Raw genomic sequence first — 17,765 nt, 5'->3', positions numbered from 1 at the left:
TTTTTTTTAACTTTATTTTTTTAGTTAATGATTTTAGGTCTGTTCTCTTTTCTCAGGTATGCATCCCGTGCTATAAACTTTTTCCCTATACACAGCTTATGTGGCATCACACAATTTTGTACTGTCATTTTCATTTAGTTCAAAGTATTTTTACATTTCTAAAGATTTATTCTTTTGACTTGTGTGCTATTTTTTAATTTTTGTTTTTTTAAGTAAGCTTTATGTCCAATGTGGGGCTTGTACGCATGACCCCAAGATCAAGAGTTGCATGCTTCATTGATTGAGGCAGCCAGGAGCCCCTGATTCGTGTGTTATTTAGAAGTGTCTTGCTTAATCTCTAAATATTTTTGAGATTTTCCGGCTTTATGTTCTTGATCTCTAGTTTAATTCCATTGGTTGTGAGCATGCACTTTATCTATTGAGAGCAAGTGAGCACCAGAGCAGTGGGGAAGAGGGGCAGAGGGAGAGGGAGAGAGAATCCCAAGCAGGCTCCATGACCCTGAGATCATGACCTGAGCTGAAATCAAGAGTTGGATGCTTAACTGACTCAGTCACCTAGGCGCTCCATGAGAGTATACATTGTATGATTTTTATGCTTAAAAATCTGTTATGTTTTATGGCCCAGAATTTGGTCTACCTTGAGGAATACTCCATGTAAACTTGAGAAGAATATGTATTGTGCTTAGAAGTATTACATAAATGTCTAGTAGATCTACTTAGTTGATGGTGCTTTTCAGTTCACCTATATCCTTACTCAGTTTTTCTTTTTCTTTTCTTTCTTTTTTTTTTTTTTTAACCCGTAGGATGTGTCAGTGACTGAAAGGGGTGGGTGTTGAAGTCTCCACCTATAATGTTGCATTTGTCTATTTCTCCTTGAAGTTCTATCTATATTTATCTCAAGTATTTTGGTGCTCTTTTGTTTGGTGCCTGCATATTAAGGATAGTTAGGTCTTCTTGAAGAATGTATCATTTTGTAATGTCCCTCTTTATTCCTGATGATTGTCTTGGTTTTGAACTCTGCTTTGTCTAAAATTGATATAGCTACTCCAGCTTTCTTTAGATTAGTGTTAATGTGGTATACCTTTTTGCATCCCTTTGCTTTTAAGCTATTTGCGTTTTTTTATTTTAAGTGGTTTTAGAAACCCATTTTTATAGGGACATCTGGATGATTCAGTCAGTTAAGCCACCAACACTTGATTTCTGCTCAGGGCATGATCTTGGGATTGTGGGATTGAGCCCCGCATTGGGCTCTACATTGAGTGTGGAGCCTGCATAAGATTCTCTCTCCCTCACTCTCTGCCCCCTCTGTCCCCTGCTTATACACCTGCATGCTCTCTTTTTAAAGCCATTTGCATTTGTAATGATTTTAACGTGATTATTAATATGATTGGGTTAATATGAACCCTTTTTACTTTTGTAACTTTTGTATTTGTTACATTTTAAAATTTTTATTTAATTTGTTTATTTAAAAGATCGTATTTACTCATTTGACAGAGAGAAAGAGTGCATAAGCAAGGGGAGTGGCAGGCAGAGAGAGAGGGAGAAGCAGGCTCCCCACTGAGCAGAGAGCTGGATGTGGGGCTTGATCCCAGAACCCTGGGATCATGACCTGAGCCTAAGGCAGAGACTTAACCGACTGAGCCACCCGGGTGCCCCATTACACTTTTTTAAAAAGATGATTTATTTGTAAGAGAGCATGTGGGGAGGGAGGGGCAGAAAACGAGGGAGAAAGAGAATCTCAAGCAGACTTCCTGCAGAGGGCAGAGCCCAGTGCAATGTGGGGCCCAATCCCAGGATCCTGAGATCATGATCTGGGCCCAAATCAAGTTGGACGCTCAACCAGTTGAGCCATCCAGATTCCCTCATTTTTTCTTTTCTTTTTTTTTGGAAGGGGGGAGCTAATCCCTGAACCCAATGTAGGGCTCCAATTTATGACCCTGAAATCAAGGGGTTATAAGCCGGCCAGGCCTCCACTTCCCTTCCCTTTTTTTCCTCTTTAAACAAAAATACTCCCCTCTTTTTCTTCCTTTTGATTTTAATTGACCATTTTATAAGATTCTGTTTTCTGTCCTGTCTTAGTATGTCCATTATACTTCTTTAAAAAAGATTTTTAGTCATTGCTCTAGAGTTTACTGCATATATTTACAACTTATCTAAGTCCACCACCAGATAATGTATTCTGCTTTTTAGGCACTGCACGTATGTTAAACTAGAATTTTCCCAGTTCCTTCTTCCCATCCCCCTTGTAACATTGCTGTCACTCATTTTACTTATCCATATGCTATAATCAATGAATACATTGTTACTCCTGTTACTTTGAGTGATTATCTGTTAATTAAGAATAAGAAAAACAGATTTTGCCTTCATTTATTCCTTCTCCGGTGCTCTTATTTTGTGTAGATCTGAGTTTCTCACCTGTATGGTTTTCCTTTCCTAAAGAACTTTTTAAAACAGTTCTTACTACCTGCTCTACTGTTAAAATATTCCCTCAGTTTTTGTTTATCTGAAAATGTATTTCTCCTTCACTTTTGAAGGATAATTTCACTGAATACTTTGTAGGTTGGTGGGGTTTTTTTCCCCAACACTTTAAATATTTTACTTCATGGCTTCCAGAAAAAGCTGGATGTATTTCCTGTCCTTGTTCTCTGTAGGTAAGATACATTTTCCCCCTGGCTGATTTCATGATTTTATGTCTGTTTTTTTTTTTTGTTTGTTTGTTTGTTTTTGGTAGTTTGAATATGATGATGTTTAGGTGTAGTTTTTTTTTTTTTTTTTTTTGGTGTTTAACTTGCTTGGTCTGCTCTGAGCTTTTTTTTTTTTTTTTAAGATTTTATTTATTTATTTGACAGAGAGAGATCACAAGTAGGCAGAGAGGCAGGCAGAGAGAGAGGAGGGAGCAGGCTCCCTGCTGAGCAGAGAGCCCGCTGTGGGGCTTGATCCCAAGACCCTGGGATCATGACCTGAGCCGAAGGCAGAGGCTTTAACCCACTGAGCCACCCAGGTGCCCCTGCTCTGAGCTTTTTTGATGTGTGATTTGATCTCATTAATTTTGGAAGATTTTTGGCCATTATTCCTTCAAATATCTCTTTTCCTTTGTCTCATTTTTTTCCTTCTGGTAATCTGGTTATACCTTTTGTAATTGTTCTGTAGTTCTTAGATAATATTTTCTGCTTTAAAAAATTCCTTTTTTCTCTTTGCATTTAGTTTGGGAAGTTTCTCTTGAAATATTTTTAAATTCACTAATTCTTTCCTTGGCCATAAGCATTAATTGTGTTGTTGTGTTTTTTACTTGTAGTATTTATTTTAATTCTTTCTTAGAATTGTGTATGCTTATTACCCATTACCCATCTGTACTTGCATTTTGTCTACTTTTTCCATTAGAGCTCTTAACATAATACTCATAGTTATTTTAAATTCCCTATCTGAAATTATCCTTCATAATCCCCAGATCTGTGTCATATCTGAGTCTGATTCTGATGTGTGCTTTGTCTCCTCAGACTGCCTTTTGTCATGTCTCTTAGCAGGCTTTTTCTTTTTTTTTTTTTTTTAAAGATTTTATTTATTTATTTGACAGACAGAGATCACAAGTAGGCAGAGAGGCAGGCAGAGAGAGAGGAAGGGAAGCAGGCTCCCCGCTGTGCAGAGAGCCCGATGAGGGGCTCCATCCTAGGACCCCGGGACATGACCATGACCTGAGCCGAAGGCAGAGGCTTTAACCCACTGAGCCACCCAGGAGCCCTTTTTAGCAGGCTTTTTAATGTTTTTTAAAACCCAGATAGGGGGCACTTGGGTGGCTCAGTCTGGTAAATATCTTCTGCTTCTCCCACTCCCTCTCCCTCTGCCTGCCACTCCCCCTGCTTGTGCTCTCTCTTTCTCTGTCAAATAAATAAATCTTAAAACAAAACAAAACAAACCCAGATAGGCTATATCGGGTAATAGGAACTGAGGTAAATGGGCACTTAGTGTGATGGTTTAAGTTATTGGGCTTGGGGCTGGCTGGGTGTTTTATGTGTAGGTGCCAGAGGCTTCAGTTTCCTCCGGTGTCTTTTTGTTTATTTTTCTCCCCCATTGTCTTTGTGTTTCCCTAAGAACTCCTTTTTAAATAGTTTAAATAGTTAGTAGTTTAAATAGTTTGCTTCTTGTAACTCTTTCCTTTGAAATCTGCTGTTACTGTATCAGAACTTCATGACCTGGTGGTAGAGTATGGAGAAGAGGAAATGTTCTACAGTCTTAGGACCAAATCTTATGTCTTTTGGTGGGCCTGAGTCCTGGCCTGGAACCTTCACAAGTATTTTTTTTTAGCTTTTTTCCCTCCCCTTCGTTTTAGGTGAAGCAAGAAGGCTAGAGGGGCTGTAGCTGGCTAGTTTCCCCTCTCCCGGGACAATATGTAAGGCTCTGGTAAATTTTCCCTTTGACTGTTTGCCTTTATTTTACAGAATGTTCTAGGCTTATTTCAAAACAGTAATTTTTCCCTGGGTGTTTTTCAAAATGGTTAGGTTCCCCTTCTTCCTTAAAAGGGAGACGATTTTTACTGATCTTAACTCTGGGCTTATTTCAAAATTGTTGCTTTTTTTAAATAAAAAACAAAAACCAAAAAAAAAAAAAACCCCCAAAAAAACACAAAAAAAAACAAAAAACCCACCCTCTTACTGAAAAGGGGAGGAGATCATTCTTGGATCTTCATGTTCAGAACCTGGAGAAGTCATGAAGTAGAGCCAAGAAAGTGTGGAGGGCCCTCGTAAGACTTGGTCGCTAGGAGTTCTTACTTGCAAGCCTTTGTCAAAATTACCATTTAAGTTTTCTCCCTAGTGTATTGCTCTAGTGCCTCCTGTTCCAGGTAAGCTGTTCTTGGGTGTGATTCTATTTGCCTGTCTCTCCAGATTTCAGGAATTCAATTTGCCTTATGTCCTTAATTATCTGATAACCCTAAAGAAAGTTGATTTTCAATGTGGTGGGGGTTTTTTTTGGTTTTTTGTGTGTGTGTATCTGTTTTTTTCTCTCGCTGTAAGGATAGGAGTGTGATAATATTCAAGCACTTTATTTTTTGGGCCGAAAACTGATGCTTAATGTTTTAAAATTGGAAATACCTTGTCCAGCTTAAAAATAATTTGTTCAGCAAGAGACTTTTAACTTCTCTATGAACCATTTGCTTCGCTGAGATGACTCATTCTTATTTTCATCCCTTTGAATCTTGAATCTGTATATTTTCGAAGTGCTCAGCAAGAACTTTTTTTGGAACAAAATATTTGAAAAACTTAAGAGCTTCTTATAGTTCTAGAAAATTGCTAATAACTTCACCCTAAATTAACTGGAATTATTGATTTTCTTCCCCTCTCCTCCCCAGCACTGTTTTTTATCAGATAGCTTTTAGAATCCGTGCTAAAGTAGTTTTGGGGATTATTGTCTTTAACCTTCACTTGTTATTACTTTACCCTACTTGTTTTTGAAAAAGTAACTCAATTTTCTGAGGCATTTTGAAATCTCTGGAGACTAAGCACTGTTTAAATTTGAAAAACTAACGAGAATAAATGCCTAACTCTTAACACTGCTGGTGGTTTATTTTAAATTAACCTTGAAGAATGTATTAATTATAAACTGTAGATCTTGGTGACTTTAGCCTAATAGGATTACCTCTAGAATCTGCATGATAAAGGACAATTTGGCTAAAATGTGTTAATTTAAGCAATTGAGAAAGTACAGTGTATACTTCAAAGCCTTATAATTTGATTACTTGCTAAAAAATTGCATTTTGGGAACCTTCAGTTCTTATCCTTGGAGAACAGTTGTAACTAACCTTGGGCAATTGAGACATTGTAAATTGCATTAACCTTGCCCCCTTTTTTTAGGTTTCATTTTAAGTTTTATTTTTCTCACTGAATCTACTGTGAGGAATAGTTGTTAAACCAAGAAACAAATCAGCTGAATGGTATTGAAGATTATTAGTTGGCAAACTCATGTTTAAGAAATATTTTTCTCTTTTAACTTTCTTAATTGTTTAAAATGAATATCTATCTTTGGGAATTGAAGTTTTTCAGGAGTGAGAATTAAAATATTAACTTATGGGTTTTATCCTAATATACTAAGTAAAATTTATTTTTAGAAATGATGAGTTCATGCTGTATTGAAAGGATTTGATTGAAAATAATTATTTTTTTGCCATGTAATAATCAATTAGTTGTGGTTTGTTTTAAAGTAAGCTCCAGGGTGCCTGGCTGGTTCAGTTGTGGAACATGTGACTCTTGATCTCAGGGTCCTGTGTTTGAGACCACCTAGGGTGTTGAGATTACTAAAAAACAAAATCTTAAAAATAAAGGAAGATCCATTCTTCTAGCATGATTTGAATTAGAGGCAGAAACCTTTGCTTAGGCTTTTGCTTACAGACATTTCTTATAAAGAAATAGGGCTCTCAGAGGGTGCCTTAAGTGGCTCAGCGGATTAAGCCTCTGCCTTCGGCTCAGGTCATGATCTCAGGGTCCTGGGATCAAGCCCCGCATTGGGCTCTCTGCTCAGCAGGGAGCTTGCTTCCCTTTCTCTCTCTGCCTGCCTCTCTGCCTACTTGTGATCTCTCTTTCTGTCAAATAAATGAATAAAATCTTAAAAAAAAAAAAAGAAAAAAGAAATAGGGCTGTCAGGAGGTAATGGGGAAAGAAGAGCAGGTCTTCAGTAGGGGCACTTAATACTTGGTCTTAACAGAAAAGCTTCCATGTGTTCCCATTTCAACTGAGATAGTGGTTCACATTCAGATTTAAGTTGAGGCCTCTGTTGACTGGATCCCGACTTGTAATTTCCAGATAAGGAGGGAGCTGTAGCTCCTCTTTTGGTGGGGGGGCAATCCTTATCTTGCTACTTTATGCTAACTGGGATGGCAGCTACCCTTACAAAATGTCCCTTCATTCACCACAGCATTCAGGACCACAGTGCCAGGATTGACCATCCATTACCCTTTCTAGGAGAGAGACTCTCAGGATCACCCCCATGATTCTTGACATCTTCTCTTTCTGTCACCACCAAAACTCCGTGGCTGCTCATTTTATTACAGAACCCTCATCCCTGTAGTGCTCTGTACATTCTTCAGTTGTGTCCTCTCTCTTCCCCCCCAGCCTTCCTACAAGACCCCTAGAGCTCCTGAACTGTCATTAGTAATTTTTCCCTCAGCTTCAGTCTTGCCCTCCCATCACAGTATAATCATGCTTTCTGCTCCTGGGTGTCTCTGCTGCTGCTAAGCAGATGCCTGAGGCAGCCTGCTCCAGCACCAGTCTTGGGCTGTGCTACCTCTGCTTGACACCTGCTAACCAGTTTGCCTGCCGCTGAGCTCCCGGAGTCCAGTGAGTTCTCCCACCCTCAGAGCCTTGCCTGTGCTGGCTTCCATCACAGCTGATAGTTTTCAGACTCTTTGCCTGGCTGACTCTATACAGACTGATCTGCGTTTCCTTGAGTTAACTTCTGTCAGTACCTTTTTTTTTTTTTTTTTTAACTTCTTAGCACTTAACTTAAAATTGCAATTCTACATTCATTTAGCCTTTTTCATTGATTCTAAAATGTACATTTCCCCTCACATTTCTGAAATTGAGGCACCTCTTAACACTGGATGCCTTGATTGCTTTCTGAATGGTAAGTAACATAATGGTTTATCTTATAATCAGTTGTGTCTTAGGTTTAATAAAATACTGTAGGTTTTTTGTGTATTTTTTTTTTTTTTAAAGTAGGCTCCTCAGAGTTCAGTGCAGAGCTTGAACTCACAATCCTGAGATCAAGACCTGAGCTGAGATCATGAGTCAGATGGTTAACTGACTGGGCCACCCAGGCATCTCTAAAATATTGTACTTTTAACTATCTGTTTCCTCTAGTTACTTGCAAGTTGCACAAGTACAGGAATTCTGTTTTACTCATCCATAGGGACCAATGTCCAGTATAGTACCTGGTATCTAGTAGGCACTGAATAAATAATGCTCAGATGAATATCATTATATATTTGGTCCCCCCTCCCCCTTTAAAGCAGTCTCCACACCAACACGGGACTTAAACTTACAACCCTGAGATCAAGAATCACATCCTGTACTCATTGAGCCAGCCAGGCACCCCTATCATTCCCTACTTGGGAAGTGATGGCCCGAATAACGTTTGAAGATGAATTGGTCAATATATGCATGTGAATTTTTAATTAGTTTCTGTGTTTCAGTCTTCATCTTTGGAGATTGCTTTATTCTGGAATTGAAGGAAACCTTTAGATGTGTTTGTGTTGTTCTCTCATTTTTTTTTTTAAGATTTTATTTATTTGACACAGAGAGAGAGCACACTAGCAGGGTGAGTAGCAGGGAGAGGGAGAAGCAGACTCCCCACTGAGCAGGGAACCCAATGAGGGGCTCGATCCCAGGACCCTGGGATCATGACCTGAGGTGAAGGCAGCTGCTTAACTGACTGAGCCACCCAGGTGCCCCTGAGTCCCCTCATTTATGTAATTTGTCCCATTATTGATATATGTACATCCTTACATAAGAGTATTTGCTTACCATGTGTGGAAATGAATCCACATAAGCTTTTATTAGGTATCAGCATTTGTCTTTCATTAGGAAGAAGAATGAGGAAGGTACCAAAAGGTGTAGCAGACTTTGAAACTTTAGAAAGTGTTGAGTGCTCGAACTTACTTTTTCATTTTACTTCATCCTCCAAGGAGTGCAATCACTTGGTGTGCCTTCTTCACTTCTTTTAAGCGAAAGAACAGCCAACATGAGTGACTTGAGTGCCTTAGGCCAACTCGTTGACAAGGTTCAAGCTCACTCCACCCTTGGAGGGAAGGTGTGGCTCTCCGTCCTGTTCATTTTCCGAATCCTGCTACTTGGGACAGCGGTTGAGTCAGCCTGGGACGATGAGCAGTTTGCCTTTCGTTGTAATACTCGGCAGCCTGGTTGTGAAAACGTCTGCTATGATAAGTCCTTCCCGATCTCTCATGTGCGCTTCTGGGTCCTGCAGATCATATTTGTGTCCCTCCCCTCACTCTTGTACCTGGCGCACGTATTCCACATGATACGCAAGGAAGAGAAGTTGCAAAAGAGAGGGGAGGAACTCAGAGTCACTCAGAACGACGGTGCCAACATGGACGTGCACTCGCAGGAAGTCGAGAAGTTCAAGTGTAGCATTGAAGAACACTGTAAGGTGAAAACGAGAAGGGGCCTGCTGCGAGTCTATACCATTAGTGTCTTCTTCAAGTCTATTTTTGAGGTGGCCTTCCTGCTGATCCAGTGGTACATCTATGGATTCAGCCTGAATGCGGTTTACACTTGCAAACGAGACCCCTGCCCACATCAGGTGGACTGCTTCCTCTCTCGCCCCACAGAGAAAAGCATCTTCATTCTCTTCATGCTGGTGGTGTCCTTGGTCTCTCTTGCTCTGAACATCATGGAGTTGTTCTGTGTCTTCTTTAGGGGCTTAAAGGGCCATGTGAAGGATCCAGAGAGTGAGTCTTACCTTGATACATCTGGTCTGCCAAGCCCCTCCACTGACACTTCATCTGTTGCTCCTCTCTCCTCCGTGTCCCTTCCCATCGACAGGGCGGCCTCTGGAAACAGGAGCAGTTCTTCCTGCCGCAGTTATGATAAACAAGGAACCGAGCAAACCCATGCTAAACAGAAAGCATAGCAAGATCTAATAGGGCAGGAGGGAAGCACCCCCTCTGACTTGCACGCACAGCCTTTTGATTTCCCCCATAAGCAGAATTCTGGTGGGTAGCTACGAAAGTAGCTACTGGGCAGTAGTCATTGTAGAGCAGCAGCCGTTCTGCAAAGCCAGCAGTCATGCCCGCAGCAGCCTTCATGACCTAGCGATCTAGACATATGCCTGAAAGCATTATGATTCTGCTCAGCTGTTAAAGAAAAGGAAGGTACGGTGGAGAGTGTACTTTTGTTCCAGAGGAGGTGGTACTCAGCCACATCAGTTATGAAGCTTAACAGGCATAAAGGGTTCTTTTGGGACGAGGGGGTCTGGGATAGGAAGGGAGAAGCGGGGGATTGATGGAGGAACACAGTTGGTATTTGAAATGGTTGACTCGAAGAATTTACATTCTAAGTAAAAGTTGCTTTAGGTGGTGTATTAGTAAGGACTTTTCCTCTCCCGTATTTCCTGAGAATGGTTCAATGTATATGAAAGAATGATAGATATCTGTCATGTATTGGTACAAGCAAATGCAATATAAACTCATAAACATGGGATTTTAAAGTAATGCAGGGATCAGATTTCATCCTTTCTCATGGATTTCGTGGTGTGGGCCGAATGATGTTTACCTCATTCCAACTGTGAAAATGAAACACTCTTCCCTCCCCAAAGTGCCCCCCCTTTACCCAGTTTAGTTTATGATGGATACTGGTTCTATTCACTGTGATTTTTTTTCTTTTATAGAAAGGTGTCAGAAATGATGTCCTTGTTTTGAAATGTAATGACTGATACTTGAATGATAAACTTTTAGTTGTGTAAACAGCACTCAATGTGAGAAACTTAAAAAGGAATGCTTAGAGCTGGACTATTAAATGTGTATCTTACATGAATTTTACAGTAACTGATAGTTCTTGGCTTTATTTTACTTAATAAACCACGTAATAAGCATTATTTTAGAACTCATATTCTGTTCATGAGTTTGGGAGGCGGTCTTTTGGATGGCCAGTGTTTTTGATGTTTGTACTAAGATTTTATTTGGAATGCAAGAAAGATTGAAAAAGGTTTGAGTCTTACCTATGTAACTAATGTGTTGGAAATATATACTAAAGAAATCTGTTTATTCAAATGACTTTTCTAAAACAGATGGTGAAAATGCTGAGCTTTATACTTTGTTCTTGCACGACAGCTACATAAACAGTTCTGTACACTAAATGGTTTAACATTTCACATTAGACTAATGTCATGTTAAGTTTTATTAAATGCAAATGTAGACCTCATCCATCATATATTCTCTAGAATGTTCTTTATCTAATAAAATTTTAAGAGCGCAACCTGCTTGTCTGCCTCCTCGGAGTTACTAGCTGCATTCATCTTTCCTTGTCTTTTGAACTCTTCTTTGATACATTTTAATCTAAGCAGAATCTACTACAGAGTTTTAGAAATGGAATTGCATTGATTCCATTACAGAAGGTTTTGGTATTAGTATCTTTAATTATATATAGCAGGATTACGGATACACCCACTACTTAGATGTGCAAGAAATGTAGCTTCTTTTTTTTTTTTTCTTTTAAGTGATTGATCTACTCTTCCTCAGAAGCTTCTTCCCACCCCAAAGGGTGGAAGGAAGGGGAGAGTATGGGCACACCTGAAATGTTAAACCTGCCAATGAACAGCATCTTGCTCTGACAGTTTAAACAGTCTCATTTGTAGAACCCAGTCTCTTGGCTCATTAAAGAGTCTTTCAGATTTCCTTCTCACAAACTGTTCCATGAGGAATAAGCAGTTATTTGCTAATGGGATGTGTGTTTCTGTGGGGCACTGTGAAACCTCTGAAATCTTGGATTGGACACTTCCTGTTTCACATTGATTTTCACATATTGCTTGCTTGATTTTGTTAAAATTTTTATCTTGAGGGGTGCCTAGGTGGCTCAGTGGGTTGGGCCTCTGCCTTCCGCTCTGGTCGTGGTCTCAGGGTCCTGGGATCAAGCCCCATATCGGGCTCTCTGCTCAGCGGGGAGCCTGCTTCCTCCTCCCCCCAACCCACTGCCGGCCTCTCTGCCAACATGTGATCTCTGTGTGTCTGTGTGTGTGTGTGTGTGTGTGTGTAAAATGGATAAATAAAATCTTTTTAAAAAATTAAAAAAAAATAAAATTTTTACCTTGAGATAATTACAGATTTACATGCAATGGTAAGAAATAATAGATTCCATATATCTTTCAATTAATTGCTCCTAATAGTATCATCTTGCATAAGTATAGTAGAATATTATAACCAGAAAACTGACATTGATATAATCCATTGGCCTTATTCATATTTTACCAGTTTTACATACACTCATATATACATACATGTGCACACACATATATGGTTTTTATCGCTGGTGTAGATTCACGGGACCACCACAGTCAAGATACAGAACAGTTTGATGACAAGGATCCCTTGTGCTGTTGATAGCCACAGTTGCACTCCTCCATTCCCCTCTCCCTAACTCTTTGAAACCACTGATCTGTTCATCTCTATAATTTTTGTCTTTTCAAGGATACTATTTAAATGAAAATGGTTCAGTGTATAACCTTTTGAAATTGGCTTTTTTCTCAGCAAAACTCCCTTAAGACTCATCTAAGTTTTAGTATGAACCAATAGTTTTTTGTTTTTTTTTTAAATTGCTGAGTAATAATCCATAGTATGGAGGTACCACTGTTTATTCACCTGTTGAAGGACCTCTAGTTTGTTTCCAGGCTTGGTTATTACAAATAAAGCTGTATGAACATTTGTGTACAGATTTTTTTGTGAACAAAAGTTTTCATTTCCCTGTGATAAATGCTCCAGAGTGTAACTGCTGAGTTGTAAGTGAACATATAGTTTTATAAGAAACCGTCATGTTCTTTTTCTAGAGTGATTCACATTCCCATCAACAATGTATGAGTGATCTCGTTCCTCCCCATGCTCACCAGTATTTGGTATTATCACTATTTTTTATTTTAGCTACTCTAATAGGTGTGTAGATGATCGCATTGTGGTTTAAATTTGCATTTTTCTAATGGCTAGTAATGTTGAGCATCTTTTCATGTGCTTAATTGGGATCTGTGTATCTTCTTCAGTGAGATACCTGTTTCTTCTATCCATTTTCTAATTGGATTCTTTGTTATGTACCATTGAGTTCAAAGAGTTAAAAAAGTATATGTATTTATATTCTGGGTTAAAAATTCTTTGTGGGATATGCTTGAAAATATTTTCTCCCTGCTTATAGCTTGTTTTTCATCACTTAATAAGGTTTTCCACAGAGCAAATTATTTTAATCTTGATAAGGTCATCTATCAATTTTTCCTTTTACGGATTATGTTTTGGTGGTAAGTCTAAGAACTTTTTGTCTAGTCCTATATCCTAAAGATTTTCTTCTTTGTTTTCTAAACATTTTATAGGTTTACATTTAAGTAAGTGTAAGTCCATGTTCCATTTTGAGTTAATTTTTGTGTAAGTCGTGAGATTTTAGGTTGAGGCATTTCGCTTCTCGTCTTGTCTCTTTACTTTCTTGGCTATGGAGTCCAATTGCTGTCGCACCCCCTTTTGTGGAAAAGTGTCTTCTTCCTTAATTGAATTGCTTTTGAGGCAAAAATCAGTTAGTATATCTGTGTGGCCCTATTGATCTCTGTGTTTATCCCTCTGCCAGTATCACACTGTCTCGATAACCGTTCTGTAGCTCTGTACTAAACCTTAACGTCAAGTATAGTGATTCCTCTCACTTTATTCTGCTTCAAAGTTTCTTTAGCAATTCCAGGTCATGTGCCTTTTTGTTTTCATTTTAGAATAAATTTGCCTATATCTACAAAACACTTGCTGGGATTTTTGATAGGAATTGCATCAAAGCTATATATCAGTTTGGGGGAAATTGGCATCTTGTTGTGTTTTCTAATCCAGGAGTATAGTATGTTTCTCAATTTACTTAGGCTTTCTTCAGTTTTTTTCATTAACATTTTGTAATTTATAGGATACAGATCTTATACATATTGCATTAAGTTTATGTGAGACGATTTCATTTCCTTGGAGTAACTTTTTAAAAGATACTTATTTATCTATTTACTTATTTTAAAGATTTGTTTATTAATTTGACAGACACAGCGAGAGAGGGAACACAGGCGAGGGGAGTGAGAAAGGGAGAAGCAGGCTTCCTGCTGAGCAGGGAGCCTGATGCGGGGCTCAAACCTAGGACCCTGGGATCATGACCTGAGCCGAAGGCAGACACTTAATGACTGAGCCACCCAGGCGCTCCTATTTATTTTAGAGACACAGAGAAAGAGTGTGTGAGCAAGTGCGGGGGGAGGAGCAGAGGGAGAGAGACCAGCAGACTCCGTGCTGAGCATGGAGCCCCATGAAGATCAATTCCATGACCCCAAGATCACAACCTCAAGCTGAAATCAAGAGTCTGATGCTTAATGGACTGAGCCTCCCAGGCACCCCTTTCCTTGAAGTAATTGTAAATGATGTTTTGCTTTTAACTTCTGTGTCCCATTTTTGTTGTTTGCATATAGAAATGTGATTGGGGTACCTGGGTGGCACAGTCCCTTAAGCCACTGACTCTTGGTTTTGGCTCAGGTCATGATCTCAGGGTCTTGGGATCGAGCCCCCCATTGGGCTCTGTGCTCAGCGCAAAGTCTGCTTGAGATTCTCCCTCTCCCTCAGCCCCTCCTGCTCATGATGTTTATGTGTTTCTCTCTCTAAAATAAATAAATAAATCTTAAAAGAAATGTGATTGATTTTTGTGCCTTGATCTTGTATTCTGCGGTCTTGCTAAACTTAATAATTCTCGGAGGTTTTAGTGGATTCTTAGGATTTTTTTTTGTGTAGATGATCATGTCATCTGCAAATAGTGTCAGTTTTATTCTTTTGTTTACAATCTGTATGCTTTTTATTTATTTTTCTTGTCTTATTACTCTGATTAGAACTTCCAATATTGTGTTTAGTAATAGTGATAAGAGCAGACATTCCTTTCATGTTCCTGATCTTTGGGAAAAGGAAAAAGCATTTGGTCTTTCACATTAAATATGTTAACTATAGGGTTTTGTGGATGATATTTATAAAGCTGAGAAACTTACCTTCTATTTCTAGTTTACCAGAGATTTTTTTTTTCTTAATCACAAACTGGTGTTTGATATTGTCATTCTTTTATTGTAATTGTTGATATGATCATATGAATTTTCTTCTTTATCTGTTGACATGGTTTTCTTTCTTTCTTTCTTTCTTTTTTTTAAGATTTTGTTTGTTTGACACAGAGGGAGAGGAAGACCAAGAGCAAGCACAAGCAAGGGGAGCAATAGGCAGAGAGAGGGTGGGGGAAGCAGGCCCTGCACTGAGCAGGGAGCCCGATGCGGAACTTGATCCCAGGAACCCGGGATCATGACCTGAGCTGAAGGCAAACGCTTAACTAACTGAGGCACCCAGGCGTCCCTGGCATGGTTTTCAAATGTTGAATCAGCCTTGCATATCTAGAATAAATCCAACTGGTCATGGTGTACAGTTCTTTCAATATGTCACTGAATTTGAAATGCTAGTATATTGTTGAAGATTTTTGTACGTGAGTTCATAAGAGATGTTGGTCTATATTTTTTTGTGCTTTGTCAGGTTTTGATATCATTGTATTAGTAGCCTCATAAAATGAGTTGGGAAGTATTTCCTCCTCTTCTAATTTCTGGAAGAGATTGTGTAAAATGGACATTAATTCTCCCTTAAATGTTTGGTAGAATTCTCTAGTGAAATCATCTGAGCCTGAAGATTTTTTTTTATTGGGAATTTAAAATTACAAATTCAACAAATACAACTACTTAAATTGTTTATTTCATCTGGGTTATGTATGGTAGTTTGTGGTTTTCCAGGAATTGGCCTCTTCCTTAAGTTGTGAAATTTAGGAGTGTGAAGTTTGTGGTAATGGCCATGGGATTTTGGGGATCTCTCCCCTGTTTTGTTCCGGATACTGATGCTTTTTATCTTTTCTTTATCAGTCTTGCTAGAAGTTGATTGATTTTTGTGATCTTTTAACAGGACCAATTTTAGCTTCATTGATTTTATTTTAAAAATTTTAAAATTATTTTATTTTATTTTATTTTTTCCTGTTTGATAGTTCACTGATTTCTGCTTTTATCTTTGTTACCTTCTTGTTTTGGGCTCATTTCTTTTTCTGGTATTGAGGTAAGACTTAATATTATTGATTTGAGGCCTTTCTCTTTTCTAATGTGTACATTTAGTGCTATAAATTTCTCTGTTAGTATTGCTTTAGCTGCATCACACATATTTTGATTTAATGTGTATTCATTGAGTCCTGTGTAATTAAAATTTCCTTTGAGACTGTCTCTTTGTATTATGGCTACTTTGAAATTCTTGTCAAATAATTCTGCATCTCTGTGTTAGCATCTTTTGATTGTCTTTTCTCATTCATGTTGATGTTTTCCTAGTTCTTAGTATGATGATTGATTTTCTGTAGAAACCCAGACATTTTGGATATTATGTCATTAGACTCTCTCTCTTATTTAATCTTCTGGCTTTTTTTAAAATTTATTTTTTTTAAGATTTTATTTATTTATTTGACAGACAGAGATCACAAGTAGGCCGAGAAGCAGGCAGAGAGAGAGAGGAAGGGAAGCAGGCTCCCTGCTGAGCAGAGAGCCCGATGCAGGGCTTGATCCCAGGACCCTGGGATCATGACCTGAGCCAAAGGCAGAGGCTTTAACCCACTGAGCCCCCTAGGCGCCCCTAATCTTCTGTTTTATCTGGTCCTTTATGACAGTGCCCTGCAAGGTAGGGGGCACAGATGGGGACGGTAGTTGAGTTTCCTCATTTAGCCTGCACTGATACCTACTGGGGAGGGGCTCCTTGTTACTGATGTGAATGGGAGTTTGGCTTCTTATGTGCCCTTCACTGGCACTACCCTGGCAGGGGGTTGGGCATGCTCCCCACTTCGCCCTTACTGATGTGAGGGAAGCCAGTGTTTCATCTAGCTAGAGTAGGGTGGTTGGTTATTGTCTAAATGTTTTCTGTCATGCTAGGCTGCTCTTTGCCTGGTCCTTCAGCTTGAGAGAGCAGGCTTTTGTTGGGGCTATTTTTAATCACTGCCCATGGGTATTTCTGGGTTGCTTGTTGAAGTAGTTTTATTAAGATTGCTTTAAAATCCTTGTCAGATAATTCTAACATCTGATTCATCTCTGTGGTGATGTGTCTTGTTTTTTCTCATTCAAGTTGTGACTTTTATGGTCCTTGGTTGTGGTGAGTGATCTATATATTTTTATTGTATCCTGGTCGGTTTGGATATGACGACACTCTGGACTCTTTGTTGTTGTTGTTGTTCAGCAGGCAGCCTCCCTGTTGGTGGTAGCCTGATGGCTGACTAGGTGTGTTCAGCTTCCTGCTTGGGTGCCCTCCCACCCCCACATTTCTTACTCCCACTGTTCTTACTCCCACTGCCTCCTTGCAGAAGGGTAGGGTGGATGTTCACCTCCTCATCTGACCCTGCTAACAGCTTCCCAGAGAAAAGTGGACCAGTGATTCATGCTGCCTTACTGCTTCTGCTCCATCTTGCAGACACTGCTGTGGCAGAAGGGCCAGAGTTCTGTTGCCTGCTTCTGCCTGGAGGGTGATGGGAGATCAGCTCTAGACTGGACTTGCCAATGTAATAAGGCAGGGAATGGGAGCTGTGCCGCTTCTGCCAGATAGGAGTGGAAGATTAGTGCCCTGGTGCCTGCTTCCTTGGAGGTGTGTGTGTGTGTGTGTGTGTGTGTGAGAAAGTAAAGTGTCTATCTGCTCAGCCCCACTGAAACCTCAGTGGGATGGTAGTGCAGTTTTTCCATTGATGTTTGCCTGGAATAGGGCGAGTGTTGCCCAAAAGATTTTCTCTTATTAGCCCATCCTTTTCCTGCTCTTTTGGCTGTGAGAACAGACTTTTCCTAGCACCTCTTTATATTTGCCTCCTGTCGGTTCTAGGTTGGAGACTTCTCCAGTACTCTTTTGGGGATACATAGGAAACAGTGGGGAAACCATGGGAACTCACTGCCACCATGTTCTTCAAGTCCTGACCACCTTGTCTTCCTATGCTTGGTGTAGGGATTTTTAGTTTCAAGAGGAAGGACCT

General features: G+C 39.4%; 2 protein-coding genes across 4 annotated transcripts in view; both read left to right on the top strand.

Annotated features, from left to right (window-relative positions):
* The window catches only part of CDKL5 (cyclin dependent kinase like 5), a 230,213-nt gene that overhangs the window by 104,020 nt on the left and 108,428 nt on the right, over window positions 1-17,765 (top strand). The window lies entirely within an intron of this gene.
* LOC125091738 (gap junction alpha-1 protein-like) lies at window positions 4,712-10,977 on the top strand. Its single transcript, XM_047715641.1, is given in 2 exon segments — window positions 4,712-4,837; window positions 8,672-10,977. A coding segment is annotated over 1 exon segment (999 nt). The 5' UTR covers window positions 4,712-4,837; window positions 8,672-8,727; the 3' UTR covers window positions 9,727-10,977.

This window comes from Lutra lutra, chromosome X, assembly GCF_902655055.1.
Source record: "Lutra lutra chromosome X, mLutLut1.2, whole genome shotgun sequence".
Lineage (NCBI taxonomy): Eukaryota > Metazoa > Chordata > Mammalia > Carnivora > Mustelidae > Lutra > Lutra lutra.
Note: the sequence above shows the minus strand (reverse complement) of the source record. Positions and strands in the feature narration are given on the sequence as shown.